Source organism: Physcomitrium patens, chromosome 20, assembly GCF_059467195.1.
Source record: "Physcomitrium patens ecotype Gransden chromosome 20, ASM5946719v1, whole genome shotgun sequence".
NCBI lineage: Eukaryota > Viridiplantae > Streptophyta > Bryopsida > Funariales > Funariaceae > Physcomitrium > Physcomitrium patens.
The window spans coordinates 2056096-2071732 of NC_143429.1; the positions used below are offsets into that span (position 1 = coordinate 2056096).

The window sequence follows — 15637 nt, forward strand, 5'->3', positions numbered from 1 at the left end:
ACTTTAGACCGAGAACTTCTCATCACACAGCAGCTCATGAAGCAAGTCATATTGTGCAGTTCAAGCTTGTCGCCATTTTTATTCAATTCATGTGGTAGATATTTAAGATGACTTTTGAACTTCACTGAAACCCGAGATGCTTATAAGTGAGTTGATAACAAACGCGAAGACAGGTTGTTGCGTTCATCAAGATAGAACGATCTTCGAAAAATTTGTTCTCTAACGGGACATCATATTCTTACAAACACCGTCGCCCTGTATTTCCTTCGACACACTCTGATTGGATGCCTCAAAGTTTTCTTCACTCTAATTCCTCTTGTGCAGCTTTGACTTTCTAGAACTTTCCACGTGTTCTTAACAGTGATCACTTACCTTTGACACTCGTTCTCGTGGAGCTCAACGTACATGGGCATATTGCGTCCTCTTGAGAGGAATGTCAGTAGTAGTTCATTTGCTAGAATGTTGAGTGCATATGAAGAGTATTGTACTCTGTAAGCAAATTTAGCATGTGTTCCCAAGAAGGTACCGACTCTTAAGACCTTTTTCCTCCAAAGGTATTTCGACTGACGCTTTGAGCTGATGATTCGTAAAGCATGGTTCACTCGTTTAGAACGAACCAAGGGGTACAGACAATGAAAAAAAAAAAAAAAAAAAAAAAAAAACATAAATAATGAAAACGGCTAGCAGAAAGCTCGTGCCATGTAAACCCAAATTATCCTAAGAGATTTCCATTGTTTTTGAAATCTTTCTACCACTGATGATTTCAAAGTTATCGGAGAAGCCAGCATACAATGAACAAATTTAGCATTTACAATGCAACTGATCAACACTCGCCAGCTTTGGACTCAAAAACTTTCTCATGCTGCACTCTACCGCAAGCTGCTGTACCAACATCACCTCATAAAAGGTGACGTGGATCCAGCTACCCACCAAAGTTGCTCAATAGGGGGCCTTCACCTTGATACATCAACATCTACAAGAATTTCCATCGCTCTTAACCCTGGGTACACGAGACAGGAAGAAAATGTGTTTAAGTGAACTGCTGATGATATAAAGAATTCTAGCATGGTACCTATCCTTCGAACATCAGCGCCAGAAATTCTACTGCCTCGTAGTTACTTCTTCAAATTAAAGAAGTATTAAAACCGGAACAAAAGAGATCAGGATATTAACAATCCAGGTACAGATCAAGACGGGGAGAAAAGTACCTCTTCCATTTCCGTAGTCTCTTCTGTCTCCTGAGTATTTGGCGGACCGTCACTGTTGGTGTCTGTTACAGGCTTACCTGAAGTATCATTCCCGGGTAGCACAATATCCGAGGGCAATTGTCCTAGCTTTAGCGCCTGCAGAAGATAATTTCGATTTCAATGTATGCACAACAAACTTGTAAAACCCACGAAGTTGAGCGAAAAGTTGCATACAACATAAAAATGTTGCACTGAAGGAATTAGTGATTTCAGTTTCCAAAAATGGATTTCCCAAACAGTGCTACCTTTTCAAGCCTGGCAACTTCTTCAAGTGTCTGTGAATTTGCGATGGCAGTCTGAATCACCACAAAAGAGAACGTTATCAGAAACACAAATATAAATATGCAATTCCATGATAACAGCAAACAATAAACAAGACGCCACTTGACCTAAAATGATAACTGCTTTCCAACAAGTCTAACCCATTCATCATACACACAATGCAAGGTGTTGCTAGAAAACCACCTCTGCATTTCGCAAAATCTATAATTGTGGATAGAAGGAAACAATTAATCCGAGACTTGACTTTAAAATTACAATACCTTGATAGCTATGATCTGCTCTGGAGTTGGCCCTTTTCGAGAAGGTTCCTCCGCTTCAGGAGGGATAGTCTCAGGAACATCATCACTAGGTATTTCCCCAGGAACAAAAGTTTTTGCCGGGGGAGGAGGCGGGATTTCGGCAGGTCGACCATTTTCGGCTGCAAACAGCTTCTTAGCTTCTTGCTTTTCCTGGAGAACAAAAAATATAACTAGTAAAAAAGTTGGGAACAGATTTGACGAAACTACTTAACGATCAGAAGTCAATTTCTAGCGAGAAAGTGAACATGGTTGACCGTATTTAAGACATATCCATTTACGACAGACCAAGAATCCTCAGAGTGCTGATTCCAAAACAAGCTCCATCACCCTCCAGCTGAGGAACTAAATTCCGACAAAAAAGTTCCCTGCACTCCACACAATAAGTGACTCTAATCAAATTAACTCACCTCATTATTCCCTTCGTTCAATCGACTTGACAAACACAAGGCCAAACGCCTCCATGTACTGCTGAAGTGAGGTAACTACTCCAATCAGAAGATGAAAATCGATGCTTCGTATGTACCTTTAGCTTCACTTTCTTGAAGTCGAGAAGCCTGAGCTTGGGAAGCTTGTGTATCAAATACAACCGATAGTTCGGCCTTTTCGTGACGACGTTATCCAGAAGGCACAAATTCTGCAGATTCACAAGTGTCCGAAGATGGTCAAGGTCCACCAGATTTGAAAGCCGATTGTTTGTAAGCACCAATGTCTCCAGCTTTGGTAATGCCGCTGCACAACCACAACTTTCAGAACACTTATTAAGAGCATTCATGTTTATTAATTACTCCTGTGCACTGAGAAGGATACCTCGCAACCCAAACGTATGGATCATAGAATCACAATCCTTGAAAGAAAAAAAACTCTGTAGGTTATATTACTTGGAGTCTAAACATAGATATCCGTTTCCTATGAAAATGGACCATGAAAGATTCCCAAAAAGATCATGGCGTGAATTGCTGTTAATCTTGTTTCAATGAGGATGCTTTCAAATAAGCACGATGGGAGTGAATAGGTCCACACAAGAATTTCTCCCACATGTGCACATGCAATTCGAGCACATTGACAAGCACTAGATTTGATAATTTCACATCAAGAACATAACAATTCATTAACTGAAATTAGAGTTAAGACTTCTATTTTTAACACCAAGCACAAAAGCACATTCTCAATTATACTCACGCTTAGAGAAATTGAGACTGACTGTCGGATTACAGAATTACAATTTATATTTTGCTCAGCAGAGCACAGTATTAACGTTCATCCAAGCAGTTTGACATAGGTCTGAGATAGAAATGGACTCAAAATCACATCTTACTACATAGACATCAAGTTCAGGAAAATACCTCCGATATTAGAATTGATGCGTGCTATTCTATTGTTGTTCACAAGCAGGGTAGTAAGACGCTTCAGATGTGGAAAGCCCTCAAGCTTCACAATCTCGTTATCTGATAGGTCGATGCTAGCATATTGGTCCTGAAATTACAATTGAACAATGAATGCACAGTCCCCAAAAGAGTTTTCAAAAAAATAAAACAGAATTACTTGAACAACGTAATAAATCATAGACATTCGCGAATCAAAATCATATCATCCAGACATACTAGTTTGACAAGAACCCTAAAAATCCCAAAATCCAATGACCCAAGCACTGCAATCCAGATCTCGCACCTCTGTAGCTCCAAGATTTTCGATAACTCCAATCTTATTGCCTGAATAGTCCAAGACAAAAATCGTCATAAATTGAATGATGTGACAGGGGTTGTCGACAAGGAAGCCATATACAGGAATCTTCGACCTTACCTAATCAAAGTTCATGAATTAAAGCAAATGCTTTACAGAATAAATTTAAAGTTGGCACATCCGAAGGAAAGGGAACTGCTTGGAGTTACGTTCATTAAGAGGATAAAAATGTCTTAAATTCTTGGTGGTATAGGAGGAAAAACTGTTATTAAACATAGTACAATTACTAGGAGCTAAGAAAACAAGTTTACCAATACAAATACAATATGGTGATTAAGAACACAGCGTTATTAAAAACGCGACTAATGTGGTAAAAAAAAAAGAAAAAAAAAAAGAAAAAAAAAAGAAAAAAGAAAAATCAAATTTCTACAATCCTGATTACCTTAAAATACTACTGCAAATACTTGACGTGAAAGTTATTTTGAGGGAATCAGGAGTGTCTTGCAGTAGTATTCTCAAGCCACATCAACTGATTTAAAAGCACATAACTGGTGAGATGTCATGCTGGATTCGGATACTCACGTGAGCCAAGCCCTTGACAATGGAAAAAACCTTTAAAAACCCTGAAGTAAAAGGGAGCAAAAATAGGGACTGGACAATACCGCGAAGATCGAGCTCCCTTTCTCGAACTGCATTGAAGTACTGAGACGACCGTAGAATCAAATCTGCAGTTAATCTCACCATCGCGCTCCCTCAGAAATGGCCCCGCAAAGTAGGCGCGTATTGATCAAGTGGACAAAAACCCTACTACTTAGTCCACCCGTGCAAATAATTCTAACTAAATCCTCAATTGCCCTTGATATTGATACACTCAAAAGGAGTTGTAGCTCCCTCTGCCATTCCGCTCATTCACCATTCCGCACTGCTTCAATCACTCCCTCGTATGGAACCCTCCCCGAACTCAACTCCTCCACCTATCTTCCAACAAATTTAACCAAACTAAGCCGCAGGTTGGAAAATAAACTTTCCCAAGAGGAGTATTGTGAGAGAAATCGAAACAAACTCCAGATACAAACAACCAGCAAGGCAGCTCCTAAACCGTCGAGGAAAGAATGCCAACAAACAAACCCCTCAAAAAAAAATTGCCAATAGAGCTGCAAAACGAAGCCAAGCAGCGAATGGAAGCGCAGGCGAGAAGGGGAGCAGAGCAAAGGTAGAGAGAATGCAGACCAGAAGTACCGTGCGGAGCGAGCTTACGCGTGAGGCAGAGCCACGGGGATGGCGAGCACGCTTGTGAGGCTCATGTCCAAGCGTAGAACCCTAAACCGAAAAACTTGAGAGCATGGAACCAACACCCGGACCGAGAATAGGCTTAAGTGTGAATGGGACCAGCTACAAATGGATGTAATTTGAATGAAACAAGCCACATAAAAACATGCAACATAGAATCATAGAAACATACATAGGGAGATTTTTCTAAAATTGAAGCATTTTTTTGGTACAAAAATGTAATTAAAAACCATACTTAATAAAAAAAGAAAAACATTATTAATGATGCAAATCCTCAACAAAACAAATTTTTAAAATATAACTTTCAATTTATTACCTTTGATAAAGTGATTTGATATTTTATGCTTTGAAGTTATAGATAAGAATAAACTAAGTTTCCAATACACATTCTATGAGGATGTATATTTTAGTGTTCCATATAGTGCATTGTGGTGTGCAATGCAAGTTCAAGACAACTTATAATGACATTATCAAAATCCACAATGACTTGTGATGGGTGACAAGTTGTGGTAGCAGTAGCAATATATATATATATATATATATATATATAACACCCTCAATAAATTAAATATATATATATATATATATAGTATTTTAAAATTACTTGCTGGAGGGAAAAATGCACATTACTGTCATAGAATGTGACTTAATATAAATACTGTGTTGAAATATTGTCAATAAAACTGAAATATAAAAATCGCATAGAAGAATATGATAAATCAATTAGTACAAATATAGACATATCCAATATTTAGTAAAAATATTTATTTAAAAAAATTAAAATTATATTATTAATTATGATTATTCATATTTTGAAAAGTGAAGAAACTTTTAATGATTTGATTGTATAATTTATAAATCAATAAACAAAAAATTCATGAGTTATCATGTACTTAATGCACGAAGGTAATTCGTTTAATATTTTTCTAAGGCCTGCTTGGACTTCCTTTTTATCTGTAGAAAATACAGAGTGACTGAATCCTACTCAAGTTTGCATGCACATGCAAATCTCATGTTTGAACCACAGTTCGTAGCAGAGTAATAAGCGTCAAATAAAAGTGGTTTATACAAGATAAAATTCGCATAATTCATAAACCTCATGTTGTCAATTATTATTCTTTCTAAAATTATTAACTGAATATTGCACAAATTTTGTCATTGACACACAAGTTTTGTGTGCTCAAATTCTAGTACAATCTATATAATTGTTTGATGTTCTTGGCAAGTCTCTGTCGTACTTAACACTGCGGAGATCCAGCATAGCAATTTTCTCTGCAAAGGTTTTTCAAACAAACGCTACAGCTATGCGAGTTAGTACCTATGATATCATAAAGTTCAGATGTGCTGATACTGCAAATTAGAAGCCCAATTCATTCGAAAAGCTAGGCAGATTGGAGATTCCAAATTGCACGACTTCAGAGCATAACACAATTCCATGCATCATGGATTTTTAACAAAACAACAGTAAATATTAAGTACTTGAGCATCGCCGATGATGATGAAAACCAACACATCTCAGAAAAATATTTTACACTTGTGAACTAAAGCCGTCCAACGGCGTTGATTCCTTCACTGCCAAGTGCTTTGTCAGAGTCAAAAACCTCACTTTCTCAACTGGCTCACTTCTCTGACCTGTGACAAGGACATTGTTAGACTGCAGTTGTGCATTGCCGTTACATGCAACACAAGCGCAACCACCTCCAAATAGCGCGTACGAGATGTGTAAACTTCGTACACGAAAATGAATTATTCTTCGCATACAGTTGCAGTAAGACATATAATACCTTGACCATCGGATGAAGTATCAAAATAGTCTTTATGCTCCGTCATTTACAGACATTATTTAATGTAATCACAATGCAGAGGATTCCTAGCAATTTACAGTGTTATGAAGAGCATCTAGTAAACTAAAGTCTTCTTCCTGATTCAATTGAAGCAGCCATAAAACAGGAAAGTAGAGATGTCAGTACAAGTAGAATTTTTCTCGAGGAGTTGGACCATTGGGGTTGTGAGCCTCAATATCAACATGACGAATGCCTGGAACCAGTTTCTGAATATCCTTCTCAAGTCGGTCCACTTCACAACCAACTGCCGACACCACTTCCTCACCTGTACAGCAATCACAAACATGAGTACAAACTAACACGCAGAAAAATGAATTCCCCCAGAAAGCAATGAGTTTAGGCTTGGCTTTTTTGAAGCAGATCATCTGCAGCATCTGCCTCAACTTCCTCTGAAGATTACCCAATACGTAAGGAACTGAGAAAGATACTCGACAACGTGTGACGGATCCAGTACAATCTAAAACCTAAACGTTCTGATCTCAGATTCACAGAGTTACACTGAACAGAAAATGGAGATAACACGAATTAAACCTGACCTAGCCTCAAGTCCTAGTTTCTGCATCATGAACTAATGGACACCACAGAAGCCTCATCAAAGACTGAATCTCTTAGAGAAAAATGTATTGATATTTTGGTTCCTCTTATGTGTTGTGTAATAAGCGACGTAAACATCAACTGATAGTTTCATTTGCTATGCAGAAAGCATTAAAAAACATCACATACTAAGAAATATCTGAGCTATTTACTTACCGTACTCCGCCATCACGCGGTCAAGAACACTTCCATCAGAGTTACGCACAGCCTTGCGAAACTGCACAACACAGGCCACCTGAGTATTATTGCGTGAAGCTGAAGATAACAATTATTCAGTCTAAACCTTACAAACGGAGACAGACCTTCTTGAGCAGAAATTCTCAGTGTTCATAAAAAGTAAGAGAAATTTAAAGATATCTAAAATGATGAAAATAAACTCTACCAGATTCGAAGGAGAAATTGAAAAACTTACTTCTTCCATCCAGTTGTCGCGACCCACACGTTGCAAATAATTTTGTACAATTACAACACCATTGAAATCTGTACACAATTTCCAAGTTAGATTAATTACTGCAGCTCCAGTAAACGTTGTCCGCAAATCATATGATCATAAGATACCTTGAAGGATAGTACTTAGAATGATTTCTCCATTGATACCACATATTCTGCAATTCTACAACAATGCTACATTTTGAAGAAAAAGATCCAGAACACTTCAAATGGCATTCTATAGTTTAGGATTCTAATCAAGTCTCGATTGGGAAAGAAAAAGAGAAAGAAAAAGAAAAAGAAATAAATAAATAAATAAATAAAATAAAGAAAAGAGAATGGTTGTATGATGAGAAAATACCAATTTCGGCTTTGAATCTGTACTCTCCAGGTCCTATCACTTCACTTTTGCAGTCATACAATCCTTCAACAACCTGACCAACATGAACATACCTGCTTTTAGAACAACTACCTCAAAGGACATACTTCATCCACCCGTGTAAAAACGACCGATTAACAAATAGAGGGTTCAAACGAGTAACAGAAGTGAAGGGGTGATGCGGAAATCACAGTTCGCTACGTGAAGTTCACACCACGATACGATGTTGACGGAGAAAAAAATAAAATAAAATAAAGGGTTCAAAAAAGAAGATGCGCACAGGGTCAGCAATGAGAAGGTTAATTATGCGCCGCATCTCCACGTCATCGATAGATCGACCCAGCAGTGCTTGTCTATTCCGTTGAATCAAAAAAAGGGCAACCTGTACGCAGAACGCGACAGCTTTAAGATCATATCATATGCATAGTAGAAATAAGGGAATTATAGTCTCCAGAAAACAGCCTCACAAGGGGAATAGATGGACTTCATGGGTATTTGGTGGATAAGTACTGATGCAAATGCAAATTGTAAAAAAGATGCAACAACAGCTACAGTACAACTCCGAGGAGGTTCTTACCCCACCGAGCAAGCCACCTACAACTATCGAACCAAGTGCATCCCACATTGGGTTTCCAGTTATCTCAGCAGCTGTAAGAGCAATACCAGCGATTCCCAGTCCCGCACATGCTGCTCCATCCTGTTGATATAACACAACAAACATATATCAAAATCTAATTTCAAAACCGAGGTCTCCCGACGTTCACATATATCCTCACAATCCCAGTTCAACATTATATACATATATATTCAGAATCAACTCAAATGCCTAATATAAAACGGTAGAAATTTCATTATATTTCAGCGTAAATTGGTATAAAAGGTTAAAACGCAGAAAACCTCCATCAACACAGCAACTGAAGTTGGGTCATGGCCACGCCAAAGATATTCTCGAAGAGACATCCCTTCAGCAGCCGCTCCTTTCTTTACGGCGCCGTACGCAACGTACAATGATGCTCCTGGATAAGCAAAGGAAAGAGAATCCATCACAGAACTGATAATCACCTGCGTTTATACCAAAAGATTTGTAGAAAAAAAAAAAAAAAAAAAAAAAAAAAAAAAAAACGGCTATACAACAGGTACAAACATGCACAATATAAATGACTTTAAGAACTGGATGAAGGACCGCAAACTCACCTTCCATGATCATTGACCCAGTAAGAACCGCAGCTGCTATCGTAACATTTGACAAGGGCTGCAATCAGCAGACGTTGGATTTTAAATAAGTTGCCCCAAATTCAGCAATGACATTCAAAAACTGCTGTTCAACTGAGAAGCAATAAAGATTACAACAATGAATTTCAAAAATACTGTCACTGCATCGATTATCAATACCTCAGCGGTCGCTAAATTCTGCACGCCGTGTACGATGGTTGCACCACAGCCCAAACAGAAGATTCCAACGGCTGAAATTAGTGACCAGACAAATCGTTCTCTCGAATAGCCATACCTGCGAAAATATTAAGCTACATGTTAAGAGACCAAAATCAGCAAAAGGTATTTTAAGTGAATTTTTTCATTTCTTAGCGATACGAACTAGATAAAGAACTACTACTTGAATTATCAGACAGGGCCATTCAGGCAGCAATGGTCCGCAAGGCCCCGTGCAAAGTTTTATATGTTCTAATATAAATTTGCCAAGATTGGCAAACCTTCATTTGCATTCATGCTAATTATCACATTGAATCAAATCAACACTGTAAAATTCTCTCTACAGTTGTGTGTATCTGAAAAGGTTTTCAAACGTACGGATGAAGAGCATCTGGGGCACGACGGGAGCTGATTAGGCCATATGCAAGTAAACCCTAAGTCATCACATGCGACAGTAAGAGAAAGTTAGCTACACACGCACGAAGGGAGATACGCCAACAGCTATTATATGATGATATGAAGTTGTTAACTATATAATAGACAATGACTATATGATGTTACCTGGTTTGCCAAGTCTGCTGCTGAATGAACAGCCTCTGCCAGCATGACATGACTAGAAGTCATGAACCACACCCCAACTTTCATGGAGAACACCACAAAGTTGCACACAAGCGCTACCACAACGGCTCTTTGACTGCGCAAACACCTGAAAGTCAATTTCATTCCTATACTGAAGCACTTCAATCGTGCACATTGGCTACATAAAAAATAAAAATAAAATACAAACAGAATACACGATAGAGGCCTTCGAGAAGATTCTCAACTACATAACTGGTAAAGGACATTCAATTCAAACGTGGACGGGCTATCCGGACGTATTGGAATGAGAATAGGTATAACCTGTGGTCAACCACTGCAGGAGCGTTCCGTGCAACGTCCTGCGTAGCATCTGAGCTGTATACTTTCAAGCCAGCCAAGTAAATTGTATTATTTCGTGAGTCATTTTTCGAATTAGAATGTTAGTATATATGGTACGGTTTGGAAGAACATTAACACGACGTTGATTCCATCACACATCCTACACAACGTGCATCTGCCAAATAAGATCCTGTCTGTTGATATTCGGATTATGAAAAAAAAAAATTGTCTTTTCGAATACAAACTAAGTACATTGCATTCCAATAGATTGGTCACTACCATTCTATCCGCAACCGGTCCATCGTGGAAACACACCAACATTTGCCGACGTCCATGTGAAGATCTTTTAGGCAGGAAGGCATTGATAGAATAAGCATTTAGATAATTCATACGTTACCCAGAAAAAAAAGAATGATGTAGCGATGCCGGGGAGAAGAAGCTTACGTCTAGTGCACGAAGAACTGGACAGAATGCTATTCAACAATTTGGGCCCAGAAAAGTGCCGCCTCAACCCTCGCGATTGTCGATTCGAGTGCAAGCTCCACTGCAGAGCTGTTTCGGAGTCCTGTGGTATTCGTCCAGTACAGCTCATTTGTGGCATTATCTGGTATAAGCTAAGATCAATACCAACATGGTTGAGAGTACTTTCCATAAGTCTGTTTCCAATGCTAGTTTGGAATGCCAATCCTGCTCGCTCCTCGGACACTCTGTTCGCGTGGACTCCTAACTCCCAATCCCAGATGCGAGATGCTCCATTTCCAATATTCTTCCGAATCGTAGCACGAGCTGATGGCCCGGTTTCGTTAACTTCTTCAGATACAATAGGGATCCTCTCATCATTCCAAGACGAAAGCGACTTGCCAGGAATAAAACCTTCGAAGTTCCCTTCTTTCTTGTTACGATGATCATCCCTGTCAGAATAACTGGAAATCGCTGCCGGAATGAAATTCCTCTCCACTTTGGATAGAGAGACCCGCGTATTAGGAATCGGGTCAGAATGGTTAACCGGAACAGATGTTGGCTGCACCTGATTTGAAACAGAGGCTGAGCTCGGGAGTAGACATTGTACACTCTTGCTAGACCTCGAAGTTGCAAGCGAAAACTGCACCAAAGAGCTGCAATGTGCTACACCTAGCCCTGACCGTAGGCCATGCCCAGAGTCTCCTAAAAGTGTCTTTTGCAAAGATTGCACAGAGCGTTGGTGAAGAAAATTGTAATTATGAACGAGGGGCCCTTGATTAGCTTCAAGGGCAGCAACTGGAGATGCATAATTGAATATCGCAGCTGATGCATTTCTATAGCGTGGCCAAATTTTCCGATGGAAAATGACTTTCCGCATTAAAAGATACAAACATAAACTGCTGCAATAGCAATTCTACTTCACTTAATGACTGAAAACGACGTCAAAAGCTCCCGAAATACTGTTAAGAGCATAATTTAAAGTGCCTCATTCAATGAACTCACGACTGGCAATGTGGACGCTAAACAGTGATCAGCTCACGAGCTAATGCAGAGTGCAAACGCAAGTGTATGAATCACGACATAAATGCCTTACTACCATTCCTACAAAATTCCTCGGCAATGCTCTGCACAAAAGCTAGCGTTGACCTAAAAATTAACTCTTCCTATCAACCAACTCGGCAAATCCCGATCAAAGCTGAAACCCTAAGCAACTCACATTCTCTTCCAAACACTCCTTTCAAAGACAATGAGAAAAGACCCTTCTTAGGTATGCACCAGTTCTCGAATCAATTCAACAGCCCGAAACAAATACGCGAAGCACTAGACCAAAAAAAAAAACTGCAACCCTGGACTATAACCGCAGGACACGAGCGCCTTTCGCACCACCAAGAGCTCAAGTCTGGGAGGAAATTAGTGAGGCAACTACTGGTGTGGGAAGGAGAGGAAGGAGTCGCGACGCGTCGGCGCTTGGAAATTGATCCTGTGCACCGACGAAGATGATGCCGATGCAATGCTCTGTGCAAACGACGGACTCATCGGCTAGGCATATGCTGCGACCTAGACTGATTCTCTTGAGGGCACTCGACAGATACTCCGAGAGAAGTGACACAAGGTGTATTCCTACGATTGGTTCTGGGATTGGCTTCCACCCAATCTGCGGATCAACGAGATTGTTGGCATGACGACGAACGAACGAGCGAGCGAGCGGGCGAACGAACGATGTTCTCGACGGCAGGCTCCCCTCCTCTGTCCTTCCGCTGGTGCCCTACACGCATGTATCCTCAGCTTATGTGAACAGAGGATATTTGTAGTCCTGAAGAAGGTTGAAATGATAATCAGTAATTTATTTACTTATCTTTATTTAATATTTAATATTTTATAAACTGTACTCACAAAATAGGTCTTCCATAGGATGCTGCTTCTATTTAACCGCATATCTATACAACTTCTTCCAAATATATATATATATATATATATATAATGTTTTAATAGTAACTAAATAAAATGAACATGGCTGATTGTGGAGTAGAGTTTTTAAAACTATATATATATATATATATATATATATATAATCGTCACTACAAAAAGGATATTTGTAATTAGAAGTTTATAATTATTTACATACCTTTAATTTCTCGCAATTGTATTTGTAATAATTATGGTAAAGAAAATGATGTGAGAGTTTCTATTTATATACAAAGTGAATATGCAAGAAGATGAATGGAACAATTAGTCAATTATGGAAATGTGATTATTGAGGTGATTAGCTCGAGGTATAGGAAGTCGACAATCCTCTTGATCATTTCCTTGTGGAGTGTTATTTAGGCGTTCAGTGATTGTTGCACTTACAATTTTGTAGTGATTGTCTGAAGATTTTCTTTTTCTTTTTTTGCAGATTGACCTCGGGTAATAGGGCAAGAGCTTAAGAGAGTTTTTTTGTTTTTTGGTGCTTACAGTTTTTTATTTTTTTGATTTATTTTTTTGATTTATTTTTTTGATTTTTGATTTTGCTAGTTAGGACTTGGAACTTATTGAGAATGTTTTAGGAAAAGAGAGACAATAGTAGCTAGAAGTAATATGCACACATATGTAAACACATACTCAAAAAGTGAGTTTATTGATAAGGTTATATCTCTTATACAAAGAAAAAGGGAGGAGATAAACAATTTCTCCTTACTACATTCCAAACACTATAGCTATAATAAATAGTATGGAGAGTATCGGCTACATTTAATGCTCTCAACACTCTTCCTTACTCATCATAATATTTATATGCATAGAATTATAATCTATACTTTTTTGTAATCTTATAAGATCAACAACTGTTGTCACATTAAAATCTTATCTAAGATAATCTTATTATATTTAAAGACAAAACCATAGATAAAAGAAAAAGAGTACAATATTATTTGAAGAATTTATTAACTTTATTGCTCAAGAAAAGTAAGTCCGCATATCAATGCCATAAGTAAGTTGGCAATAGTTGCACAAAGAAAGAGCTTTGATAAATAGATCAGCAAGGTTATTTGTAAATTTAATTTTTTGATTTTAAGTACTTCATCAATAACCAAGTCATGGATATAACTAAAATACTTTGAATCAATATGCTTTATCATTTCTCCTTTAATGAAACTAATTTGTATCTGTGTAAGACAAGTGCTATTATTTTCATACAAGATAGTTAGAGAATCATCATATGAAAGTCCATAGGTTGGCTGAATGAATTTATCAATTGATCGCAATCAAATGTATTCCTAAGATTCTTCATATATTGCAATAATTTTTATATGGTTGGATGAAGTTACAGTTATAGTTTATTTCATTAATTTTCATGATATTGCAGCTCTATGTCTTAAGAATATATAGCCTATTTGAGGTAGTTGTTGAAATATCAAATTTATATCCTACATGAGAATATTCAACCAAGTTTGGATTTGTAGATCGTGAGTAGTATAATCTCAAATCTTTAGTACATTTTAAATAACGTAGTAAATATTTGATGCCATTTTCAATGTCATAATATTGGACTTGCATTGTGTCTTGCAAGAATACTAATTACGAATGTAATATTTGGTTTTGAATATGTTGCTAAATATAAATGTATTCCAATTGCTGCAAGATATGGAAATTGCTCTCATAATATTTCATCTTCTTCTCTACATAAACGGTTTGGATTATGACTATTATAACTACATTCAATCATTGGTGTGGATAACGAAAAAGCATCAATCATATTGAATCTTTGTAAGATTCATCTAACATATGTTAGTTGGTAAAAAAAAATACTACCATCTATGAGATGCATAATCTGAAGATCAATACAAAAAGTTATTTTTCCTAGCATTTTCATCTCAAATTCATATATAAGTAGGTTAGTAGCTACAACTCATGTAGATCTAGTACCTACTAGGTTAAGATCATCAACATATACAATGATGATCACAAAACTAAGTTTATGTTATTTGATAAATGAATAAGGACTTAGTGGATCACTAACAAACTTATTTATAATTAAATAAACTTGGAGACATTGATACCACATGCGTCTAAATTGTTTTAGACTATATAGGATCTTTTGTAATTTAATATGACATTATCATCCTAGAGTAGGTGCATTTTGAGTTTGTGTTTCCAAACTAGGTGGAAATTTCATATAAATATCTGTATCAAGTGAACTATACAAATATATAGATACTACATCCATAAAACTATCACAAAAATACACATATAAATCAATAATAACTTATATGATTTAGATAAAAGTAAATAAAAGAAGGTTAATTCCATAAAATTATCTATATAAGCTTTATAGACACTGCTTTGACTTTATAGGCGTCTTTAATTGACTTTATAGATTAGAAATATGATCAACAAGTTGGACATATGCCATATATGTTGGTAGTTTGAAGAACAAACTAACTATGTAACCCACATGTAAAAAACTTGCCTTATAAACTAAGGCATGTGTCTTACAAAACCAAGACATGTTAGAGGTCCTATAGAACATTATTACATAGCTCCTAATTAGATAATATATATAGAGACAAGAGTGAAGTCTTCTTCACTCTTATCAATTCTTTTCTTGCTTCTAATCTAGATTTAAGAGTCTCTAGTTTCCTTGTCTTTTGGCAATAGCCATTCCATTTTCTTTTTAATATACATATTACTTTATTGTTATTTTGTTACTTTTCTTTTAACACAAATTTTTCAGGTTTATGCATCTTCTTCGAGTTCATGTCCTTGATAGAGATACATTTCAAGGGTGGCATGAACTTCCATTCCAAT

The 15637-nt window shown here is 37.3% G+C and overlaps 2 protein-coding genes across 2 annotated transcripts; both read right to left on the minus strand.

The window, feature by feature from the left end:
* Nucleotides 1-668: 668 nt before the first annotated feature.
* Nucleotides 669-5899, minus strand: LOC112272950 (U2 small nuclear ribonucleoprotein A'). Its single transcript, XM_090245440.1, has 10 exons — nt 5821-5899; nt 4739-4807; nt 4171-4233; nt 3497-3537; nt 3172-3301; nt 2352-2557; nt 1790-1978; nt 1493-1543; nt 1209-1343; nt 669-1000 (listed from the first exon to the last, which is right to left on the minus strand). The coding sequence occupies exons 1-10, from the start codon at nt 5897-5899 to the stop codon at nt 995-997; spliced, it is 969 nt and encodes a 322-aa protein (XP_090101566.1). The 3' UTR covers nt 669-994.
* LOC112273466 (metal tolerance protein C4) lies at nt 5886-12449 on the minus strand. Its single transcript, XM_024502301.3, has 14 exons — nt 10835-12449; nt 10373-10433; nt 10034-10166; nt 9851-9906; nt 9437-9551; nt 9239-9296; nt 8942-9060; nt 8622-8741; nt 8325-8426; nt 8027-8099; nt 7649-7716; nt 7393-7453; nt 6769-6907; nt 5886-6430 (listed from the first exon to the last, which is right to left on the minus strand). The coding sequence occupies exons 1-14, from the start codon at nt 11727-11729 to the stop codon at nt 6418-6420; spliced, it is 2013 nt and encodes a 670-aa protein (XP_024358069.1). The 5' UTR covers nt 11730-12449; the 3' UTR covers nt 5886-6417.
* Nucleotides 12450-15637: the final 3188 nt, after the last annotated feature.

Coding starts and splice junctions, on each gene's coding strand:
- LOC112272950 (XM_090245440.1), bottom strand. CDS start 5,899: ATGAGGTTTATGAATTATGCGAATTTTATCTTGTATAAACCACTTTTA. Junction 3,538..4,170: donor AAGGGAGCTCGATCTTCGCG/GTATTGTCCAGT, acceptor TGGACTATTCAG/GCAATAAGATTGGAGTTATC. Junction 2,558..3,171: donor CATCAATTCTAATATCGGAG/GTATTTTCCTGA, acceptor GTGGTTGTGCAG/CGGCATTACCAAAGCTGGAG.
- LOC112273466 (XM_024502301.3), bottom strand. CDS start 11,729: ATGCGGAAAGTCATTTTCCATCGGAAAATTTGGCCACGCTATAGAAAT. Junction 9,907..10,033: donor CAGCAGACTTGGCAAACCAG/GTAACATCATAT, acceptor GTGATGACTTAG/GGTTTACTTGCATATGGCCT. Junction 6,908..7,392: donor CCGCGTGATGGCGGAGTACG/GTAAGTAAATAG, acceptor ATTGCTGTACAG/GTGAGGAAGTGGTGTCGGCA.